This window comes from Pseudorca crassidens, chromosome 13, assembly GCF_039906515.1.
Source record: "Pseudorca crassidens isolate mPseCra1 chromosome 13, mPseCra1.hap1, whole genome shotgun sequence".
Lineage (NCBI taxonomy): Eukaryota > Metazoa > Chordata > Mammalia > Artiodactyla > Delphinidae > Pseudorca > Pseudorca crassidens.
In genome coordinates, this window is record NC_090308.1 from 27,541,153 (window position 1) to 27,566,093 (window position 24,941).

Genomic DNA, 24,941 nt, shown 5'->3' on the forward strand with positions numbered 1-24,941 from the left:
AATTGCTCAGCTTCCCTGCTCCTTAGTTTCCTTATTTGTAAACTAGGACCTACTTCACGGGACCGTGAGGATTAACTGGTCACTATATGAAAGGCATTTAGAATAGCACCTTAAAAAGTTAGCAATTATGGTTATCTCATTTTATAGATGAGTAAACTTTAATACACTTAGATTAAGTCTATTCCCAAGGATAGATACTAAATATATTAAATGTTTTTCAAACTTATGTTTGCTTAACTCTAGAGCATGAGCATGTAGCTTCTAGCATGACCCCAAGTCATCTAAAAGACTGTGCTCAGTGATAGAAGCCTGAGAGAAAGGAGAAAATATTTCAGATGATTGATGATCTATATATGATTTTAAAGTTTTATTTACACTTTGGATTTCCTATAGTTTCAGGTTTGGGCCTTACATAATCTTTAATTGTAAGAATTTGTTAAGATACTGATTTTACCCTCCTACCATACTCTCTTCCAAGAGAAAGGTCCCTCTTCTCTAATAGTGTTTGCTGTCCCCAGTTACCACTAATTAAACCGGGGGTGGAAAACAGACCTAGAGGCTGGGCTGGACCAGTCAAATTCTTTAATTTGAATATTTGCACTGAGAAAGTTAGTAGATGACAAGATTGACAGTGAATAGAACAGATCATTCAGGGGAAGCAATATTGTGTTTGAGGTTAACAAGATTAAATCATAGGCAGACTATGGAAGGCTTTGAATTGTAGACTAAAAGCTCTGATTTTATATCAGCAAGGGAAAAGTCACCAAAGATTCTGAGTAGGAAAGTCACACTGTGAACATAAATAAGGATATTGAATTTATGAGGTCGTAAGGTGAATTGAAGGTCAAAGAGGTCAAGTTTATTGGGAACATAAATTCTTGGATCAAAACAGTGATCTCATATGCAAAATAAGAGAGATAGCTGCAAAAGCCTTTCCAAGGGAGAATTTACAGGACTTGGTGATAGATAAAATATTAAAGATAATTTTAAAAAGGAACAAAGAGTAACTAAAAGATTTAAGTTTAGAATGCAAATTACTAGAAATACAGAATCTAAGAAGCAAACATGCTTTTAGGGCATTGGGTTTTTTGACAGGTTGAGTTTCCAGTAATGATAGAACATTTAAGTGCAAATATCTAGTGGGGTGCTTGACATTAAAAGATTTCAGGGGGCCTTCCCTGGTGGCGCAGTGGTTGAGAGTCCACCTGCCAATGCAGGGGACACGGGTTCGTGCCCCGGTCCGGGAAGATCCCACATGCCGTGGAGCGGCTAGGCCCATGAGCCATGGCCGCTGAGCCTGCGCGTCCAGAGCCTGTGCTCCGCAACGGGAGAGGCCACAACAGTGAGAGGACCGCGTACAGCAAAAAAACCAAAAAAACCCAAAAAAAACCCCCAAAAGATTTCAGGGCTGGAAAGTACCTTAGAAATTATCATAGTCCAATTGCTTTATCGCTCAAGTGAGAAAACTGAGATCTAGAACGATAATTTATCCGATACAACACAAGTAATTAATATAGAAGCAGAACTAGAACCCAAGCCTTCTGACTCCCAATCCAGTGCTCCTCTGACTACATTGCACTGCCTTTTCTAGCTGATTGGTGAGAGCAGAAGATATATCAAAATTATAACACTGGGAGTGATCTACAGTGATAAGTTATAAAAGTCATGAGATCTGTAGAGAGCTTAGAGCAGAGATGGCAAACAATTTTCAACTTACATGCCAGCTCCAATAAATAAGTAATTACTGCAGGAATACTGCATTGAAACCAATTCTGAATCTGTGTCCAGGCTTATTGAGAACAAATGATATGACTATTAGTGATCCTGGCCAACAGCAAAGTGGATGTGGGCAGCATGCATGCCACCTATTGCTATCAGTAGTCAGAAAGAAAACTAAAGTCATAATCATGAGAAAGAACTGAAAATATTTTTAAAAAAATAACAGCTAAGGACTTCCCTGGTGGTCCAGTGGTTAAGACTCTGTGCTTGCACTGCAGGTGGGCATGGGTTTGATCCCTGGTCGGGGAATTAGGATCCCATATGTTGCACAGCGTGCCCCCGCTCCAAAAAAAAAAAAACAGCTAGAAAAATATCTAGCTAATAATGATTAGCTTTGCATAAGGTAATAACATTTCCTTTTTATTATTTGGTTCCTATCTTAAATGGGAGGTGTTGGATAAACTGTTGAATGCTTATTGGAAACATGAAGGATTTGAATATTTGGGGAGTCATGATGGAAGAGGCTGAAAAAGATTGAGACAGAGAGAGAGAAACAAACTATTGATTGAACTTTTTTACATAAACAGGCTTATTTGTTCAGTGTGTCCCAGACTTTAGCTTAGTTTGATTTTATACAGAGACTACCTAATAAAAATTTTTCTGAAATAAATTATATATGCCAAAGTCAACATTATGAACTGACCACACACATTTATCACCTCTTCTTCCTAATAATCCAGGACGTGGTAACAAAGAAAACACCCATACCACACAAACACGTATATTGATATGTACTATATATGAATATGTACTCAAAATCAATAAAGAAGACAGAGAGTAGGCCATCAGCAGACAAGAAATGTCATCAAATTTCTTAAAGAGAGTACCAGGTAGAAGAGTGGTATAGTGAGTTGAACGGTGGTCCCTCAAAAGATATGTCTATGTCTTAATCTCCAGAACTTGTGAATGTTACCTTATTTGGAAAAGGGGTCTTTGAGATGTAATTAAGTTAATGATCTTGTGATGAGGAGATCATCCTGGATGTTCTTGGTGGGCCCTAAATCCAAGGACAAGCATCCTTATAAGCATGCAGCAAAGGGAGATTACACAAACAGAGAGAAGAAGGCCATGTGAAGACAGGAGCAGAGACTGCAGTGATGTGGCTACAAGCCAAGGAATGCCAACAGCCACCAGAAACTGCATAAGGCCAGGAACATATTCTCCGCAGAGTCTCTGAGGGAGTGGGGCCCTGCTGACACCTTGATTTTGGACTTTAAATAAAGTTCTGTTGTTTTAAACAACCAAGTTGGTGTTAATTTATCATGGCAGCCACAAGAAATCAGTGCAAGTGGTTTCTAAGGAAGCTGAGAAAATTGGCCTTGCAGAAATACAGAGAAGACTAGAAAACAGCAATTGGAAGCAAGGAGTGGAATGTGGAGTTAAAACGGGGGAATTAATATAAAGTGAGTATAAATTATAATTGTCCCTCCCACCACTCCTTCATTCCAACAGGGGGAATGCCCAGCAGCCAGGCATTCTTCTCTATAGAAATTGCACTGTCGAGAGAAGCAGGGCAGCTGATGTGGCCGTTCCCCAGCCAAACACCCTAAAGCAAGGTTGATCAGTTGGTAAGCCCAGCCCACAACCATAGAGCACTCATTGCCTTATTTTAACAGATAATGAAGAATGAATATACTGTAGCCGTTTTTAAAGGTTCTGGAATTAAAGAGAGGCCAGAAATAAACAGGGGAAAAAAGTCCACGAAGAAAGCTGAAATAATTCAAGGAACAGGAGAGAACGAAAAAAAGGAAGGCAGTCTGTTTATCGAGTATATTCAGAGATAATTATGCCAGTTACTAATTTATCGCCTCTCACTCCAAACTCATCCTTCTTTTCCCTGCTTGTGATACTCAAAGTGGACTCTGCTGTCAACGTTTGGGCTTGGCTCGCTGCTAGATGTAGGCTCTGCCGATAGAGGGCTCTGTGAGTGCACTGTAAGGACGGAGGGGAAGGTGCTTTCTGTTCTGATGTTCTTTTTCTCTTAAGGTCCTGCAGGGGTCCTGCTGTGTGCCCCTGTGGCAACCACGCCCCCTCCTCAGAAGTTGAAACTCCGCCTCTGGACCTCATCCTCTGGAGGTTCCAAGTTCCTTCCTTATTCACTATTCCCTCAACTTTGGGAGTAGTAGTAGCTCTTTGCAGGTACTACCTCTGTATACCTTAGAGTTCTCTTTTACCCATTTTAGTGGTGAATACATCTTTTACTGAGTTCACAATTTACTTAGTTCACAATTAGTTTCTCAATTCAAATTACTGGTGTGGTAATTTTTGTCCCCTGCCCAGACCCTAACTAACACAATAGTCAGTAAGGTTGTTTTTTTTGTTTTTATTTTTGTTTTTTTTTCCTGCGGTACGTGGGCCTCTCACTGTTGTGGCCTCTCCCGTTGCGGAGCACAGGCTCCGGACGCGCAGGCTCAGCGGCCATGGCTCACGGGCCCAGCCGCTCCGCGGCATGTGGGATCTTCCCGGACTGGGGTACGAACCCGTGTCCCCTGCATCGGCAGGCAGACTCTCAACCACTGCGCCACCAGGGAAGCCCAGTCAGTAAGCTTTTTAATATTTAAAATCAAATAAAAATAAACAATAGAGATCACGTAAAACTCTCAGATTTTAGAGTAAAATTAAAGTAAAATTTTCAATAGATGGTTAGAAAATAAAACTGAGTAAATGTCCCAGAAAACAGAACATCCAGTTAAAAGATGGAAAATATGGGAGGTGAGATTGAGGTGTGGAAGGGGGGAGGCGGTGAAAAGGAAGTGTAAGGCTGCCAGTATCTTCATCTTAAAAGATGTGGTAACAAGAGATACAATACATAGTTGATCAAAAATAAAGGGATATGGGGAATTCCCTGGCGGTCCAGTGGTTAGGACTCCGTGCTTTCACCTGGATTCGATCCCTGGTCAGGAAACTAAGATCCCAAAAGCTGCGGCGTGACCAAAAAGGAATATGTATATTATTTAAACTTACAAAGATAACCAAAAAAGGAATTAAATAACAGTAACACTTGCTTACTGCTTTAGATGTATTGATCCATTTATTCTCATAATAAATAGTTATTCTGAGGAATGGACTATTATTTTCCCCATTTTACAGAAGAGGAAAAAGGTGCAGAGAGATTGAGTAATTTGCCTAAGGTCACACAGCTGGTAAATGGCAGAAGTGGGATTCCAGAGTGTGTGTTCTTATCTATTATACTCTACTGTCTCCTTATATGACTTATTGGGAAGAGATGGTTAAGGAAGGTAGAAGGTGAAGCAAATGAGTTAAATTGTCTCTTAGCAGTAGATTAAGGTAATATTTAAAACTCACAAAATAAGAAATGGTGATAAGAGAGAGGTAATCACTGGAAGAAAAAAAATACAGAAAATGTTTAAAGCAGTTTACTCTCAAGGGCAGCACTTTGGGAAGGAAGTGGTGAACCAGGGATTTGTCATTTTCCCTTACAAGTCTTTATGTACTATTAACACATTAATAATAATTTGTTCTAAGCATTTTAAAAGACATATGTTGGGGAGGAAGAAATTTTCCTCTACCCTTCTAGGTTCTGCTGGCTGGTCCAAGAATTAAATTCACATAGATTGCCAGGATGAAATCAAACAAAAGTTTAATAACATGTATACACGGGAGAGACCCAGGAGAACCGAGTAACTTACCAAAATGGCTAAAGCCCTCACTTTAAATACAATCTTCCGCTTAAGACAAAACAGGATGTTGGGGATAGTGTCTTGGGACCTCAAAGGGGAGGAAGGCAATTGACATGGAGATGGAAAAGCAAATGTTTGGCAAACGTGGGACCCAGAGTGAACTCTGATCTCTAAGCCCAGCCTGAGTCGCCCTCACCACGCCTAGTCCACACTCTTGGCAGACGTGTCTGGTGAACGCTGGGACAGGCCCTCCATCTAAATTTTTTTAGGCTGTTGGGGGAAAGTTAAAGGTTCTTCCTGAGTCTTTAGGGCCTTGATTATTTTCAGCTTGAAATAATCCCCAAGCCAAAAAGACATTTTGGGATGGCAAATTTTGCTCCCCTACACATAAAGTTATAAATTATCTTAGATAAGGAGAGAAGAATAGGATCATGAAGCTAAATTATGTATTTAAAAATTTTACATACTAAGTATACCAAGATAATCTTACATCTGCAAACAAGGAAATTCCCTTCTCACTTGCGGTAGAGATATCTGACCTGAGTCCCTCAGAGGAGGCCTGGTAATTAGTCATAGCAGGGCTTGGGAAGCCCCTCTTTTCACACTTCATAAGAGAAATGAAGCTAGTTTTCAATCTACTAAATAGATACCATTTGAACAATAAGATGAAATTTTAAGCATTAGCAATCACAAGAGGTCTTAAAACTCAGGAAGAGGAATGAGTGTCCAAAAGGTGCCTTTTGTCCAACCAGAGGGTCTCTGGTCACAGACGAAAGATAAGCTTAGAGAGTGATCTTTAATGACAGGAAAGAGCTCTGGACTCTTGTAAGTGTTGATAAAAAGACTCTGGTAGTATAAGCACCATTCTCTACTGTATTTATTAATCTAGAGACTATATTTTCAGCCCTAGTGTTAAATGCATCTCACCAACTCTTACAAATTCAAACTAGTAGTAGGTTAAACATTAGTAAATTAAGTGGTTTGGATAAGAAATGGGTGCCTAAGGCCTTACAGTTCTTTAAACTGGGATCTTTTAGGCACAAATAATGATACATATCGATTTGTTGCCATCTAGTGCTCACAGCTGTAGAGACCTGGATTCAGTTTATGCTGAATTTTTTTTTTTCTTTTTCTTTCCTTAGTCTCTGCAGCAGTTTGTTTTTCATGGGGCCCCCTGAGACCGAAATCGAAACATTCTCCTAATAAAATGGTATTCATATGTAGACAACAAATCTATAAATAGCTTTATACACTGTGGGAAGCTCAGTGAATTCTGACCTAACCCATATCTACAGGTTCATCAAGTTTTCTTAGCATGCCACCCTACAGAAAGTTTATAAAGGAGGCTCAACTCCTTCAGCAAGTCATCAGCTAAGCTTGAATGACAATCACTATTACAATATAATTACTATTCACTCATAAAATTCCCTGCAACATGTATTAAGAGTTGAGAGAGAAGGAATTCCTTTTTACCCAATATGTCAAAGAGATATTCTGTGGAAAAAAAAAAAAAACTTCTGAAAATCAGGTAGAAATGCTGACTAAATTGCATCATTGAACTCATTGAAAAGCAAATGAAATTCTCAAGGGCCAAAGAGAAGAGAGAACTGAAACAACTGTGGTAAGCAGGCACTGAAGATGTGTCTAATCTCGAGGCATTTGCTGATACCCTGAATGTAGTCCGAGAATGTAATGGCCTCCCAAGACACAGGAGATGAGGCCTTGCTCAGCATAGGAACTGAGATCTTTGCATAAAACTGGAATCCTCAAAAGACTACACTAGCAAAGGGAGACAAGGAGGCTTGAACGTCTAGGTTAAAATTTGGGTAGAGAAAAAAAAACCCTCCCCTTTGAATTATAAATGTGGCCTTTCTTACATGGGATTCGGATTTAAATCTATACTAACCTGGTAGGTTGCATATGGGTTATAAGAAAAGGAGAAAGGTCAAAGATTACTCCAAGGTACTTGGTGTTTGGCTTGAGTAACTGGAAAAAAATGGAGTTGCCATTATGTGAGATGGAGAAAGCTTCAAGTGGGGTTTGTCTGAGGAGGCGGAAGATTAGGAGTTCAGTGTCAGAAAAGATAAGTTTCAGATACTACTAGACATCTAAATAGCGATATCTAGCATGAATTTGGATAAATGAGTCTGAAGTTCAGGAGAGAAGCATGGGCTGGGGAGATATCTTTCGGAGTAGTCTGTATGACCATGGGGTTTTACAAACTAGAAGAAATCACCAAAGGAGTAAGTATAGAGAAGAGGTCCAAGACGTTAGCTCCGGGATGTTCCAATATCAAGAGGTAAAGAAGATAAGCAAAAACTAGCAAAGGTAACTTAGGAGGAGGAAAAGCAGGAAAATGTGCAATCACCAGTCAGAAAATATACTAAGAGAATTGACTGCATTAAAAATAGCACTAAAATTATATAAAATACTGAGGAATAAACCTAATAATAATATGAAAGATTTAAATAAAAGTTCTCTTAATTTTAAAAACCCACCATATTTGGCACTTTTATTATAATTGACAAAGAAACTTTGGAGTCAAAATAACATAGTATGAATCATTAAAATGAATGAAATAGATGTATATTACTGACATAAAAAGCCCTCTGGAATAATAATACATGATAAACACAAAAACGATGTGGCAGGACAAAATCTATAGTATGAAGTCGTCTTTATAGTTTAGCATATTTAGTATATATGTGAAAGAAAGTCTGGAAGAATGTATAAAAGACTATTGCCAGTGATTTACATATGGCAGACTTTCACTTTCCACATTATAAACATCTGGATGATTGTTCGAATTTTTACTGTAAGCACATATGAACATTATTAACAAAGTTAGAATTTAAATGATATTTATTTGGCATGTATAATTGCATGGAAAGGTATAACATAATGTTAATTCAAGAAAGCAGAAACAAACAGCTTACATAAGATATGACCAAAATTAGAATATGCATGGAAAACAGACTGCAAAAAAAAAAAATCCAAAAAAGTTAACTGAGAGTCTCTTTGGGAATGGTACTGCTTATTTTTTCCTTTCTCCTTGATTCTATGTCTTTTAAACTCTCTGTAACATGAGTTTTCTTACTTTTGTTTTTCCTGTTTACTATGAAGATTTCCAAACACACAAAGAAAAAGTATAATAAAATACCAGGTACTTATCAGCCAGCTTCAACAGCTATCAAAATTTAGATAGATATGTGTCATCTTTCCCCCACCTGTTTGTTTGTTTGTTTGTTTTTCTGGAATATTTTAAAGCAAATCTCAAACATCTTGTCATTTTACTGTATAGACTTAAAATGATCACATTCTTATATTATCACAATACCATTTTTTCATCTAAAACAAAAATTCCTTAATATTGTATAATACTTAGCCCATACTGAAAAATCTGGGATTGCCTAAGACATGTCTTTATAAAGTTAGTTTTGAATGAGAATCCAAACAAGGTCCCATCACTGCATTCTGTTAAGCTTCCAGAATCCTTCTCCAGCAGTGTTATGGGCTAAGTTAACCCTCCAAAGTTCGTATGTTAAAATCCCAACCCCTAGAACCTCAGAATGTGACTATTTTGGGAGATAAAGTCTTTAAAGAAATAAGTAAGTTAAAATTAGGTCATTAGGGTGGGCCCTAATCCAGTATGACTGACGTCCTAAGAAGAGGAGATTAGGACACACACAGGTACAGAGGGAAGACTATGTGAAGCCTCAGGGAGAAGGCAGCCATCTACACACCAAGGAGAGAGGCCTCAGAAGAAACCAACACCTTGCTAACACCTTAATCTTGGACTTCTAACCTCCAGAACCGTGAGAAAATAAATTCCTGTTGTTTAAGCCACCCCGTCTGTGGTACTTTGCACGGCAGCCCTAGCAAGCTAATACAAGCAGTAAGGCCACAATCTGTTCTAACTGGTTTAATGCAATCCTGTACTGGGGATAAATATTTTGTATATCAACCATATTTTTGTTTTATTCAATAAATTCACTATTTATATTTATTTAATGTTTTGAATACCCTAAATCTATTTTCATGAATGATTAGCCAATTTTATGATAATTACCACCACTACTACTCAATTGTTTGCCTCTCCTAGTACGAGTAGTGTCCTCAGTCTTGCAGTCTTGGTTAATGGAAGTGAAAGCAGCATATTAGCTTTCTCCAGTGTGAATGGGGTTCATGAATATGTTAATTACATACTCAGATGCCTACTGGATATATTATCCTACTGAAAACAAACATCTTTTCCTCCGTACCTGCTCTTCCTGCCTTTCATTGTTAATTAATTAGCCATTCTCCATCCAGGTACCTAAGCCAGAAACCTCAGTACATTAAAACCATTTTCTATAATTTTAAAATACTGTTAAACTTACAGAAAAAATAAAATTGCAAGAATAGTATAAAGAACATCTTTGCCCAAATTCTCCGATTGTTGATATATTACATTTGCTTCATTGTTCTCTCTCTGTATGTATATTATTTATATTTTTATTGACTTATATTTTTATATATGCTTTTTTTCTGAACCATTTAAGTAAACTGTAAACATGAAGCTTCATGACCTTTAAACTCTTCAGTGTGTATTTTCTAGAAGTGAAGGTATCTCCTACATTACCAGAATACAGCCATCAAAATCAGGAAACTGATATTGTTAAAATACTACCATCTAGTCCACAGACCCCCATACACACTTTGTCAACTGTCCCAGTAATATCCTTTATAGCAAAAAGATCCAATTCAGAATCATATGGTCCATTTAATTGTCATGTCTCTTTAGTCTGTTACAAACTGAAAATGTTCTTTAGACGTTCCTTTGTCTTTCATGATCTTGACACTTTTGAAGAGTACAGGTCTATGATTTTGTAGAATGTCCCTCAGTTCGGGGTTGTCTTATCTTTCTTCATGATTAGATTCAGGCTATGAATTTTTTGGCAGGAATATCAAAAAAGTGTGTTCTAAGGTTTCTTACCATATACATATACACATATATGTGTGTGTATAATCTCTTAAAACTCTCACCCTCTAGTTTTAGCATACATTGATGATTCTTGCCTGAATCAGTTTTTACTATAATGGTTGCCAAATGGTGATGTTTCTACCTATATCATTCTCTCTACATTTATTAGTTGGCAGTCTAATGTAAGGAATAGCTTTTCTTTATCCCCATTTTTTAAAATTCATGTATTTATGTCAGCATGGACTCAAGTATTCTTATTTTCTTCAGCGGATCATAATTTATTAACATTATTATAGTGATGCTCAGATTGACCCAGATGTGGCTAATGGGGGCCCCTTCAAGCTGACTTCTTTGTCCCCTTGATATGTTCCATCATTCTGTGAGAGCTTCTTTAACTTCTGGTGCCAAAAGGTTTTCCAGGGTCATGTTATACTTGCCATACTCCTGCTCTGAATCAGCCATTTCTCCAGCATCTCTAGTCCCTTTTAGTGGAGAATGGTGTTTAGAAACCAAGATCTAGGTTCTATGTGCTCACTGCTTCTAGGATATCATGCTCCTAGACCTTTTGAACACAGAGCAAGGGGAGATATAGAAAAATATAGATAGATAGACAGACAGACGGGAGACACACAGACACACAAGTATGTATATATTGAAAACTTATTTATTTCAATATACTTATTTCTGTATGTGTTTATGTATATATTGAAAACTGTGAGTTCACACTGACTTAACCAATTCCAATCCACTACTACCACAAAAGTCATTCTGGAATTCCTTTTTTTCCTATTTGTAACTCCCTTCTCTGTCAGAGACACTTGGCTCCCATTAGCCTCAATATATATACTTATTTCCTCACTCCCATTTCATGTAACCATTGTAGCCCTGACGTGCTTGCCACCTCTTCACCTGGCAAGGGAAGAAGCTGTTTATCATTTTCTATTCATTCCTATCACTCATTCCTCCATCCAATCAATCACCAAGTCCTAACATTTTCTACCTCCCCAAATCTCTTGAACTGATACACTTCTGTCCGTTCTGACCGCTCCTAGCCTTGCCCATACCACCATCATCTCTTACATGGTCTGGTCTAAAACAACAGCGTCCTAACTGATATTCCTGGATCTATATTTGCTTTCTTCCCATCCATGTTTCTACACTACAGTCAGAGTTATCTTTCTGAAATGAAAAGTTGACCATTTACTCCATGGTTAAAACTCTTCAATGGTACCCCATTGACCTCACAACATATTGTCTGGGTTTCTTCATAACTTGCTTATCTCTCTTGTCTTACTTCCTCCAAAAGCCCCCAGTCTCATTCTCAACATTTCAGTAAGCCATGCTGGTTCTTTGATTATGCCAAGCTTTCTTTTAGTGAGGATTATACTCCATTTTTTTCTACCCAGAAACCCTTCCCAACCTGGACAACTCTACACATTGTTTAGGTCTTTACTTAAATGTCACTTCTGCTATGAAACATTCCCTGACCACACACACACACATACACACACACACACACACACATATACACGCTGTATATGTGTATACAGCTTACCTCTGTAAGCTATTGTGAGGTCCAGGCAAGAGATGATAGCAGATGTACATCTCATCCAGTCTGATAGACTGGGGAATGTATTATTAAAATGCCTAATAACGAGCAGCTAGAGTTATAACCTCTCTTTGTAAAGTGGGTCCTTACATCACAGTTGTGAGGACAGATAAAAAGTACATAAAACACCTACAATGCAAAGCCAATATATGACATCTATTATTCATTCAACAAATGTTTATGAAGTACCAACTACTTGATATGTTCTGTGGTAGATACTGGGACTTGGAAAGTTAAGGTATAATGCAAACAATTAAAATATAACTTACAGAATCAGTATCCAATGCATAACAAGATATATAGCAGGAATGTTTGGTGAAATCAGTCAACCTGGTTAAGATTCAAAGGATGGACAACATTTGGGCTGAGACATGGAGAAGTAGGAGTTTACAAGGAAGGATACTTCAGGGAGAGGGGACAATATGCAAGAACTGGGGCATGAAAGGGTATGGATTGTTTTGCATGGTAAACGTAATTCAATATTGCTAAAGCATAAAATTGAAACAATGCAATGAGAGATGAAACTAGTCAGGGAGATGCAGTGTCTTGTATCCTAGGCAAAGTAACTCGACTTTCTCCTACAGATCATCTTTGAATAATTTTCAGGAGAGTGGTATTATCAGATTTACATTTTTAGTGAGGTCATTCTGGTAGCAGTGTGCAGAATGGAATTCAGTGATCAAAACTGGAGTCAAGAGACTGGTAAAGAGGCCAGCTCACAATAATCCCTGTGAGAAGTGATGAAACTTGGCAGGAGGCAGTAGAGTTAAGATGGACAGACTATACCCTGGGGGGGGGGGGGTGTTAAAAAGGTAGAATGGACCTGATTTGATGTTAAGAGGCATTTAGGTTGGTCTACAGGCATTTAACTAGAACACTGGGAGGATAAAACCAAGACAGAGATCCAGAAAGAGAATTAGATTTTAAGTGGAAAGATGAACATCCATTGGATTGGTAATATTTCTCACTGACTTGAGAAATTTCTCACAGGATTTAGAGAAACAAATGAGATATGCTTTGTAGGGTGTGGTGATGCTAATAGCAATGGAAAAGCAGGCCTCCAAAGAAATATGCATAATGCTCTTACCGTACAAACGAAGCAACAGGTTTTAGTGTGTGACTACAACTGCAGAAAATTCAAGAGTCCGGGAGTGACTTGACTAGTATTTTTCCATCCCTGGTGACTCAGAGCTAAAGATGGCGCTGTGGCAAAAATTAGAAGATGGGAGGGGGCACTGGGTGTAGCAAAAGATGACTTTTGGGGGGTTGCTGTTCTGCTTTAAACACATAGTGAGATAACTCAGCACCAGATGAAGCGTGGACAATTTTTTCCTTAAGATTTGGTCTGTAGTACAACTCTGCATTCTCCACGCTTAAAAGGAGGTTTCATTTCGTGGGCGCGATCGCCTGGGGGGTGACGAGAGTCTTTCTTTGCCTCATTCATATTTCCTAGCCTTGGCGGGTTCCATCACAGCCTCCATCACGCTTTGCCACCTCCCGTTTTTCCCAGCGCTGGCTATAGTTCTGAGGAGCAGAGCGCTTCTTCGGGGCGACAGTGGGGACACAAGCAGGCTCCGAGAAGCACCTGAACATTTCCATGGTCCCTTCGCGCTCCAGAGGGAACGTATTCTTTCTCGTTGGAGGGCGGCGGCCTGGAGCTTCCAGCGCGGGCGCGAGGAGTCCAGCGCTCGGCCCCTGAGCGCGTGCCCGGCCGCAGCCTGAGGGCCCGCGGGCGGGCGCGCGCGCGCGTGCGCGCCCGGCCTCCGTTCCGTAGACGCCGCGACGCAGCGCCTCTGGGCCCAGGCTTAGGTAGCGCGGGGGCGGGGCCGCGGGAGGGGGCGGGGCCGCGGAGGGGCGACGAGGTCCGGCAGAGGTCCCGGCGGTGAGTCGACGCCGCATCGGTTGTCATGGGAACGGCGGCGCAGGCAGGCGCTGACGTCAACTGGCGGCGCGCTGCCCACACTGCGGCACCCAGCGGGCGCTCAGTACCGGAGTGTCTGGCGGCTGGGGAGGCGGTGCGGCCGTCTAGGTCTCAGCCCACCCCGCACGGTCCCGGCGTCGGCTCCGGAGGGACCCTGGGCAGGTCTGCGCCCTCTTCGTGAGTACCCTGCAGGCCTGCTGGTGGCGGGAGCCCGGGCTCGGGCGCTCGGCCTGCCCTGGCCCTCTTCAGGGACAGTGGCGTGGAGGGCTGCTCGGGTCCTAAGGCGCGGGGGCGGCGGGCCGGGGAGGCCGGGCGGGGGCTTCCCTGCACCACTGCAGTCTGACCCGCCGAGCGCGGCAGAGTGGAGGGATGGGGTTTCCGAGAGTTACCTCTTCGTACTTAACTTTTCATCTCCCATTCCTGGGCTCCTTTTCTCCGGAACGCTGAGCGTGGTGTCGTGAAAGAGTGAATGCAATCTTTGCCTTTCCTATTCCCGGTTCTGGTTTAACAGCGTTTAAATCAGATGCGCACTAAGTACGTACGTTTATTTCCTTTTAGGGTGTCAACCTGGTGCTGAATCTTGAACCCGTGAAATACCTTCTTAATTACATCTGAGAAAAGGTGATCGATGTGTTACGTTTCTAAGAGTATAGTTACATTAACAGGGTCGTTTCGATATGTATACAAATAGAAGAAAACGTATACTATTTAGGGATCCCTGCCAAATGGCTGTGCTACATTTCCGCATTACTGTGAAAACATCTACTGACTGGAGCATATGGCTTCTCCTTCTTTTGAGAAAAGGATGCTAACAGTTTTTCCACCTGTTGCGTTTACGATTGCTGTTACTGCTTGGGCGTTCCGGAAGAAGATTGCTTATTATGAGCACTCTGAGAAATTAAATATATATATATATATATATATTTGAAAGAAGTTCAAATACCAAAAGTTTTTTTAATCGTATTTAGAACCTTATATATTTATGGAGACTATTCTGATATATTAGTTTAATTATGTATACGGGTTTTGTTTGTTTCCTTTTATCCCGTGCTGTAAAATTCGGTCAAGGAGCGAATCATCCAAGCCTCTGCTTTTTCTTCCCTTGATCTTTAGTCATTTATTGGCTGATAATCAGGCTTTTAGAGAAAACATAAAATGAGATGAAATGTAATGCAGTTAATTTCCCTATTTTGTATCTCTTAGCAGGTCCTGTAAAAGGGTTTGTGAGGGAGAAACTTTTAAATATAATGACATATATGAGATTCACAGATGTCATTTTAAGTTTGACCTTAATTTTTGCTGATGATCTTATCAAATATTAGTCATTCTATAATGTATTTGCCATAGTACACATTACCATTTAGAGATGATCGTTTCTGTAATGTATTTGCTATGTTTATCATTTGCTATGTTTATCATTACATTAATATTAGTGTTTACTAATTGGATTGTACGTTAGACTACTAAATAGTAGTAAACAATGTGAATACATAATTTATTTAATATTTTTTGTCTATCGCATAATTGTTTATTTTTAATACTATAATAATGGACATAAAGTAATGGGCCAGCCACTGTGCTGATAACTTTGCTTTTCAGTATTTCCTTTTCTCCTTACAATAAAGTAGGTGCCGTTTTAATTTCCCAGACCAAAAAAAAAAAAAAAAAGCTTAAGCCTGACTCATTTTGACCCTAGAACCATTATTACTGCCCCCCCCCCACTTTTAAAATGGGATACATAGATGAAGAGAGCACAGGCCTAGCGCTCCACAGCTAGCAGTTTGGTGGGGGACGGTCACAGAAGGTTTTACCAGAGTGAAAATTCAAGGCCTAGGTAGGAGGTATGAAGATCAAGGTGCTGTCGGAGCACAGAGGAGACATATTTAACGATTGCTGTTACTACTTGGGCTTTCAGGAAGAAAATTGCTTGTTATGAGGACTCTGGGAAATTTAAAAAATATACATTTGAAAGAAATTCAAATACCAAAAGTTTTTAAAACCATCTTCAGAATCTTGTTTATTTATGGAGACTGTCTCTAACCCCTCAAAGTTAGTGAGCTCCCTAGAGAAGATACTGATACTGACTTGGATCCTTGGACTCTTTAATCAATAGAAATTGATACGAGGGCAGACAAAAAGTTTAGGTGAGGCTTTATTGGGACTTCTGTTGTTTCACGAGGGAGTGAAAACGGGAAACTGGGTGGTGGGTTGGGGTGTGGGGCAGAGCTGGTTCCTTAAATGGGGAGAGGTTGGGGCCAGATTTGTGGGCTGGGCTGGAGGCGTGGCTCAGGTGTTCTGCCCACCCCATTGGTGGTGCTGTGTGCAGGGATCCTGCACAGTATGCTGCTGCTTTTGTTCCCAGCACCTCAGAAGTTGGGTTTTGGCCCTTTTGTATCTTACTGTTCATGATTTTGCCCCAACTGTGCATGCATGCAGTTGTTTTTAGTCCCTTATAGTTTATGTTTGTCCAGGTGCAGACACACCAGTAAAGGGACCCAGGTCCCAGGTCTTAGCCTGTGTCAAAGGATAGTTAGGAGTTAGAGAGACAAGAGAGGAAGGGCATTTTTCAGGAGAGAGGGGTGTATGTGTAATGGTACAAAGGCAAGAAAGAGTTTGGCACATTTGAGGGCCTGCAAGTGGTTTCACAGGGCTGGAGCCCACAGTGTGGAAGTGTGGCTAGAGAAGGGGAGGTGGAGAAAGGCAAGGGGTCATTTCACTAGTAGCTTTGGACCCCAATGGGAAGGACCTCATGTTTTCCAGTATTGGGAGCTACTGAAGAGTTCTAAACAAAGAAATGATTCCATCACATTTGTATTTTAGAAAATTCCTCTGGTGGTTTATTTTTTAAGGGTAGTGTGATGGAGGCATGGAAACAGTCTTAAAACAAACAGCAAAATCCTTCCATAGTCTTTCTGTACCTCATAGCTACTGCCTCATGTCACTGCCTGTGCAGGGTGGAGGGAGACAGTTGGAAGCAGAATTGTAGAAAGAATTATCTACACATTTCTTCTACAGGTCTTACCTTCCATTCATTCCTCCACCTGTGGCTGCCAGGTTTCTGTCCCTCCACAAAAAGCTTTGCACATGTGACTTCCTGACTGCAGATCCAGTGGACACTCTTCAAATCTTGCAAGAACTCTTCGTACCACACAATGTAGACCACTTCTTTCTTGAAACTCCTCTTTTTCCTTTGGTTACTTCTCCCAGTTTTTCATCTATCTCCCTGATGTCTTTTTAGTGTATTTTGTGGGCTCCCAGAATTCTGTGTTTGGCCCTTTTTTTTCTTGCAACCATCACAAATATAAATAAATGATGCCCAAATCTTTAGACTCTTATCTCCTTGCTGGATTACTATATCACCTACCAAACATAAACTGATTTTATATATATATATATTTATATGAATCTCCATACACACACACACACACACACACACACACACACACTCTATATGTGTATACAGTAATAATAGCTATCATTTTTGAAGAGCTTGCCATGCTCTAGGCATTGTGCCTAGTGTTTTACCTGCATATTCTTATTTCATCTTTACAAAAACACTGTAAGTGATTTACTGTTATCATTGTCTTTTGAAAGAGTAGGAAATTGAGATTAATCTACTGACAGGTAGAACTGAGATTTGAATCCAGGAATCTGACAATAGAGCCAATGCTTATAGCTGCTTAATACCCGTCAGATATCCAGCTCAACATGCCCTGCTAAAGCTCACTGAGCGTCCCCATAAGAAGTATCTATTATAATTGTAGCTAATGTTATTGATGCTTGTTCTAAGGCACTGTTTTAACCTTTTAATCATTTAACTCTTATAACAGCCCTTTGAATAGTCACTGTTAGACTGATTTTACAGATGAGGAAACATGGCCCAGCCCATACAAGTAACCGTGGGAGATTACAGTAATTCCAGGACTTGTGTTTTAAACTACTTCACTACACTTGTGCTATACTGCACTATATTCCAATTAATGATACTACTGGTCTAATTATTTCCTTTTGAAAAAGAAGAGAATCATCCTTGACTCTTTGTTCTATCTCTTCAGTAGTTTTTATTTAATCTGTCTAAAATGTCATACATTTTCTGCTCAAGATAAAACAGAAGAATATAAGTAAACCTTTTCTTGATGACTCAGTCATAACATAGTTCAGCTATTTTCCTATATATTGAATCACCATGGAATACTATAAATATTAAATCCTTATTTGCTTTATTATTTTTTTTTCTACTTATGTGCTGTCAGGTTTCAATTACTGATACAGTTGTCTTTGCAGCCTCTCTTCTAATTTGGGGTAGATTGGAAAGATGATCAGGCTTATTGGATCTATTATCTTCTAGAAAGAGTTAATGCTGTTTCCTATCAATAAAGAATAGGAGGTTTTACTCTGTGTATTTAATGTTGTCTATTTTGTCTGTATACCAGATAGTTGTTACAGAAGTTAACTCACATAATTAGTGTATTTGTATAATCATTATTTTCTTTTTAGCATTTGTTATCAGACTTTTCTGTCCAAATTACTCCTAATACTAAAGGAACACGAATGTGGATCCCCAGGGATCTGCAACCTTAACTGATAATTGTTGAGTCAAATCAATTTTTTTTAACAGTCTTCATTTTTATTCTTAAAAATGTATGCATATTGTGTTCTAATGTGAGAATTAATGTCTGTTTTGGACACACACCCTCATCTTTTACAAAAACTGGAAATTTAAGAACATATATACTGAGTTTATCCATGGTTTTGATACACAGTGAAACACACCCAGGTATTTATTTGAGAAGATGGAATGAATGCTTGTGCTTAACCTTCTCTGTTGCAGCATTTTCAGTGGCAGGTACAGAAATATTTAAATTATCTGTGAATGTGCTACCCAGAAGCATACTTTACTAGTGTAATAGTGTATGTGCTTGGGAAAGTCACTTCTGATATGGAGTTTGGTTTCTCAAAAGTACATAGAAGTGTTCATTTTTTTTTACTTAAAATACTTTAAAAGATGTATTAATATACTAAGTTAGATGTTTATTGCCTTTCAAAAAATTTTTAAATTTTTTGTTTCAAATATATAAATATTTTACTCAATTATGATCCAGTTTGCTTTACTTTAAGACTCTAAACCGATTCAGATGTATTTAAGTCATTTACATAAGGTTGTAATAAGAGAACTTAGTTTTATTGGTATAAACCTGATGAGGTAGTAGACAGTCACATAATCTTGTGTGAAGAGTATTTTATAATTTTTATTTGGAAATTCCATATTACAAATAAATCCTCTTTGTTTTAATAGGATCCTTATTGAATCAGTGCTTTACACTATAACTCAATGCTCTCCATGAAGCTGAGATATGCCCACTGGTAAGATTTCTATGAAATTTATCTATGCAGTACATATTATTTATTTTAAAGTTTGGATTATTTTAAGGGATTCTTCAATTAAGGAATGAAGTAGATGTCATCAACCGAAAATTACATTTAGAGATATTTCATAGTTTGATATTTAGCTTTCTATGTAATGTTGGTGATAAAAGTTAATATGTATTCATTGGCTGGCAATTTGGGACTCAGCTGGGCAAGGTAAATGATAACAACATATGGTTAGTTTTTATTTTTTATTGTCAAAATGGATTTTTCACTTTAGAGTAGACTGTGGCAAACTTTTTCCTAAAAGGCAAGCTAGTAAATATTTTAGGTTTGGTCTCTGCTACAACTCCTCAGCTCTTCCATGGAGGCACAAAAGCAGCCATAACAGTTCTTAACAGAATGGGCCTGGCTGTGTTTCAATAAAATTTTATTTATTAAAACAGGTGACTGGCCTGCAGGTAGTAGTTTGCCAATACCTGCTCTTGGGCATTCATTCATTGAGCATTTATTTATTTGAAACATGTTTATTGAGTACTTACTCTGTGCTAGACCCCATGGTAGTAGCTAGGGATGTAGTTATGAACTACCTCATATAATGGGAGAGACACAGTATATTTATGTATATAGATATACAAATAATTACACAAATTCAAGTTGGGTTAAGTGCTGTGAAGGAAAAGAACAGTCTGTCTTGTGAGAAACAGAAATTTAGATGAGGTTGTCAGGAAATGTTCCGCTTTAGAGGCAACATTTAAACAGGTATCCTTTTTTTTTTTTAACATCTTTATTGGGGTATAATTGCTTTACAATGGTGTGTTAGTTTCTGCTTTATAACAAAGTGAATCAGTTATACATATACATACGTTCCCATATCTCTTCCCTCTTGCGTCTCCCTCCCTCCCACCCCTGCAGGCGGTCACAAAGCACTGAGCTGATATCCCTGTGCTATGCGGTTGCTTCCCACTAGCTATCTACCTTACTAAACAGGTATCTTAACACCAGCCAGCTGTGAGGAGTTAGAGGAAGTTTGCACCAGGTGGAAGCAGCTTCACATGGGAGATTGCTTGTTCTGGCAGAAGAGCTAAAAACAAGGATGTCTGGCTAGAATGTAGGGATCTAAGGGGATATTTATGTTTTGTTTTTTTTAAATAGATCTTTATTGGAATATAATTGCTTCATAATACTGTGTTAGTTTCTGTTGTACACCAAAGTGAATCAGCCATATGCATACATATGTCCCCATATCCCCTCCCTCTTGAGCCTCCCTCCCATCCTCCCTATAGGGATATTTGTTTTAATTGAAGCTGTAGAGGTAGACAGACCAGGAAGTAAGAACCATGTAGGGCATGTGAAGGACTTGCTTTATTTTGTCCTAAGTGAACTGGGAAACTTACAGGGTCTTAAGCAAGGTACTAGCATGATCTGATTTATGTTTTAAAGGGGAAAACAACTTTCAGCTTTTAATATTTGTTGAAGGCTGATTGTTGGCCAGGAAAGCACTAGTCATTTTTCATGAAAAAATGATCTTTGACATAGGATTATTCCGATTTTACACATAAGGCAAATGAAGTTTAGAGATGTTAAGTGACTTGTTTAAGGCCATGTAACAGTCGTAGGTGCTACTGTGCATCATAAGTAAAGAGTTAACTTAGCAAAGGAAACGTTTAGAGGGAGTAGCCCGAAAGGTAAGATGGATATAGGTGAGTGTGGTGTCACCAAAGCCAAAAGAAGAGTTTTTAAGAAAGAAGGACTAATCCTTTTAACTCCTGCGGGTATTTACAAGGCTGTGGGAGTTTTATTTTTTAACATGATATGTGTGATAATAGAGTTGCATAGAAAATGACATGAGTCATTATCATTTGTAGTTGAGAGTGAAGCAAAGGTGAAGACCAAAGTTCGCTTTGAGGAATTGCTTAAGGCCCACAATGATCTAATACGTGAAAGAAGAAAACTGAAGAAAAAAATTGGCAAATCTGGAGAAAAAATCTCAGTGAGTAACTGATCATTTGGTAATAGTGTCTTGTATATCTGCATAAAATTATGACTTTCATATGAAAACTCCAAGGAACTTTGGAGATTAAAAACAGTAAATCTGTGTTGTGGTCAATAACGTGGTAAAGTAAAGCTTGCATTAGAATCAGCCTCACTCTTCACTCTTTGAGTATTGAGTTCTTGAGTGCTGTCCTACAAGAATAACAGACCAACTGGTTAAAGTGATTAGGGATAACAGGGAAACGCAAAACTAGACGTATTACACGTTCTTGAAGAAAACCAAGATTTTTAACCCAGAATTGTGAAGAACTTAAGAAATAATATCTTACTTTGGATATTTAATGGCTTATCTGTATTTAGACTTATTCATCTGATTCTACCCAGCAGAGCCAGGAGATATCAGTGGAACCTTAAAGAAATACTTATCCTTTTCTACTTGAGGTATACTTTCAAATGATAGAATTTTTGGTAGCACTCTTGAAGGGATTGAAAATACAGAACTCAAAGCAATACTAAACAAATCAGCAATTAACTACAACCTGATTCCCAAGGTATTATAGAGTCTGTAATAGTATCCCAGTTAATGCACTGTTCACTCTTCAAACCTATCTCGCTATTTCCATTGCACCTTTTACCTCTTTGACCATAATCTCCGCACAAATAAATAACTTCATGCATGTTCTGGTAATTGGTACATGCATGTCCTGGTAATTGGTACAAAGAATACATACATTTCTTTGGCAGGAGTTTTATGAGTTATATGCATCCTACATTTTACTTGTAGCATATTTTACCCTAGTCTGTATTTTGTCATGAGACCTGTTCATTTTAATACTGTCTGGCAGCCATCAGTGTAATAGTTATATTCTCAAGTGAGGCAAAAAAAAAAAAAAAAAAGTTATAGCATTGGCTAGAATGCAGCTGCACACATGTGAGGGGTTCATAGTATACCAGTACTACTGCATACTATTGAAGAACTGCTGACAGAATGGATCAGATTAGGTCTCCCATAGTGGATGCTGCTCTAAAATAGAATATGCCACTTCTGGTGTACCAGTGTGCAGCATGGTAGGGAAGAGTGGCATACCGACGATGCAGCATTGCTTACTGGGATATGCCCTCCCCTTGAGTAAGGTGGTGTACATTTCGCAAAAGCAGAAAGAACCCTGGACACAACTGTCTGCAGAATATTTTTATGGACTCAGTCAAAGTAGAAACTTATACTTTCTCTCACTGTCAGAACTGGGCCTTTTGTGCGTGAACAAGGTGCAGTTTAGGCCAGGAATGCTAAATTAAATGGATAACTAGAAAATGGGCAGAAGATATGTTAATTTATCCAAGGTCCAGTTTAGATGTTGGGGACACACAAGTGGGAGGTGATTAAATGTAATCTACTCAGCCTCTTTTGGCGCACACCAGGCCATTCAAGGTCTCTCTTAATTCAGAGATAAGTATTCTTAAAAAAAATATTTAGGAAGAGATTTTTCAGCTCAACGGAAGAGGATTATTCCTGGAAAACAAACTATTTTTGAAATGATTTACTTTAGCAAACAGAGGAGGAATACCTGCTTTTATTTACTAGATAACGGTGCTCTCTATCTTTCAAGCACTCTTCTAAACATTTTATATATATTCACTCATTTTCAATACAAACAATAAAATTATGAAGTTTTATATCCATTTATAGATGGGGAAACTAGATCACAGAGAGGTTGAGTAACTTACCCAAAGTTAGTGGCATAGTTAGTGGTAGAACCAGGATTCAAACTCTGACAGTCTGACTGCAGAATCCATTCTCTTAACCACAACCCAATAGGACCCCTTTTAATAAGGCATGAAGTGATGGGATCTCTTCAGAACAAGAACAAGGACTCCCATGTGCAGAACAGGCTGACACTGAAAAGGAAGCAAGCTGAAATAAGAAAACTAGGCAAAGAGAAAGCCATAATAAAATTCGTAATAATGGCAGGTTCATTTTACTGTTTTTCCACTGCCTATCAGGCACTCTGATAAGAGTTTTACAAATATTATTTCTGATTTTTATGTTAATCATGAAAATAGATATTAGAGCTCTTATTTTGCATATGAGAAATTTTATGAACATCTGAACAGAAAATGACTTACCATCTTTGCCAGGGCTGTATAGGCAGAAATAGAGTAAGTAGGAGTTATTTTATATATATATATATATATATTTTTTTTAACATATAACAAAGATTTTATTTAAATCATTAATTAATGAGGGAACCAGTAAGATGTTATAACCAGTTCAGATGGGTTTAATTTACAGAGATTTATCTAACAGACAAAATTCAGTTGCATTGTATTAATAGAAATCATTTACATAGCTATGGACAGGAAACATCTGTATTACTATCAATTTTCTACATGTTAACCCTCTTTCTCTACTGAGTTGTAAAATAGTCAAAGACAGTGAAGCAGAAATAACCAGAATGGATGAGCTAACTTTCACTCATTAGATTTCAGAGACTTTCTTACACTGGAGTAAAATCAAAACAACCTGCAGTCCTTCTGTTCAGGGATAACCTACATATACGAATTTTGTGCCATATTTTTTAATATCGTGTAAGAATTGTAGAATAAGGATTTAAAACCACAGGCTCCACGTTCTCTCTTCATTGCTTCCTTAAAACTATATCTCAGGCCTAAGTAATAGAATTGACACCATGGAAGAATTTAATTAGTAATATGTCAGATAAATATGAAGCATTGTTCATGAGAAGAAATGGCTGCAACTAAAATGAAAGCTGTAAGAAATAACAAGGGCATATAGAAATACTTGACCTACAAGTAAGTGTTCCCAGACGGCACTAGTGGAGCAGAAACAGTAAAAAGAGCACGAAGAGGAACCCTTCTGAGGTTAAAAAAACATCTAGGAAGAGATGAACACATCTTGCATTTCAGGTAAATTTTATGAGATGAGAACTATATCTGAAAACTGTAATAAAAAAAAAGATAAATTTTGGGAACATCTAAACAGAAGAAGAAACATCTAGTGCATTTCAGACTTCTCTCTAAAAACACTAAGGCCAAAGACAATGGAGCAATATCTCTACAATATTTAGGGGAAAATTGTGTTCCAAGGAATCTACTTGCCTAAATTGTCAGTCAGTTGTGAGGGCAATAGCGAGCATGTGAATTAGCAAAAAATTGCTCTAGTGTTCCCTCCCTGAAAAAAACAAGAAAACTACTGAAGATGGATTAGTTGAATGTGTAGTACCATTTCCAGAGACATGAATCAAAATGAAGGATTTAAAATATATATATCTGGTTGAGCCTTGAAACCAGTTAAATATGTAGAAGTTTCTTAGACCAGGTGTTTCAAGACGCCATGATACAAGAACTAGTATTGATAGAGTTGCTTTAGCTTCTGGGGGAAAAGGTCAGTTACAGTCTCATTTTATCTCACATTAAATTACACTTCAGACATCTTAAAAAAGTAAATGTAAAAATCTAAATTAGTAGACAAATACCTAAATAAGAAAATAGAAATGGACTGGTTCAGTTTTCCAGTGTAGAAAGATACTCTGATCTTAAAAGGAATGAGAGACATCCCAAGTAACGAGAATACTCCCTGTCTGCACACAGAAGACTCACTAAATATTTGTTGAATGAATAAATCTGATGTAGAAAATACTTTTTTGA

General features: G+C 38.5%; 1 protein-coding gene across 22 annotated transcripts in view; it reads left to right on the plus strand.

Annotated features, from left to right (window-relative positions):
- The first annotated feature begins 13,908 nt into the window (after positions 1-13,908).
- AHI1 (Abelson helper integration site 1) overlaps positions 13,909-24,941 on the plus strand; it is a 219,174-nt gene continuing 208,141 nt past the window's right edge. For 4 of the 22 annotated variants that reach the window (XM_067702003.1, XM_067702006.1, XM_067701995.1 and 1 more), the window contains exons 1-4: positions 13,913-14,090; positions 14,472-14,534; positions 19,210-19,277; positions 21,149-21,273. In XM_067702003.1, the coding sequence (XP_067558104.1) occupies positions 19,268-19,277; positions 21,149-21,273 (135 nt within the window). In that variant the 5' untranslated portion in view covers positions 13,913-14,090; positions 14,472-14,534; positions 19,210-19,267. Of the gene's footprint in view, positions 14,091-14,471; positions 14,535-19,209; positions 19,278-21,148; positions 21,274-24,941 lie in introns of all 22 variants that reach the window. The other 18 variants (XM_067701998.1, XM_067702000.1, XM_067702001.1 and 15 more) reach the window with 11 other exon arrangements.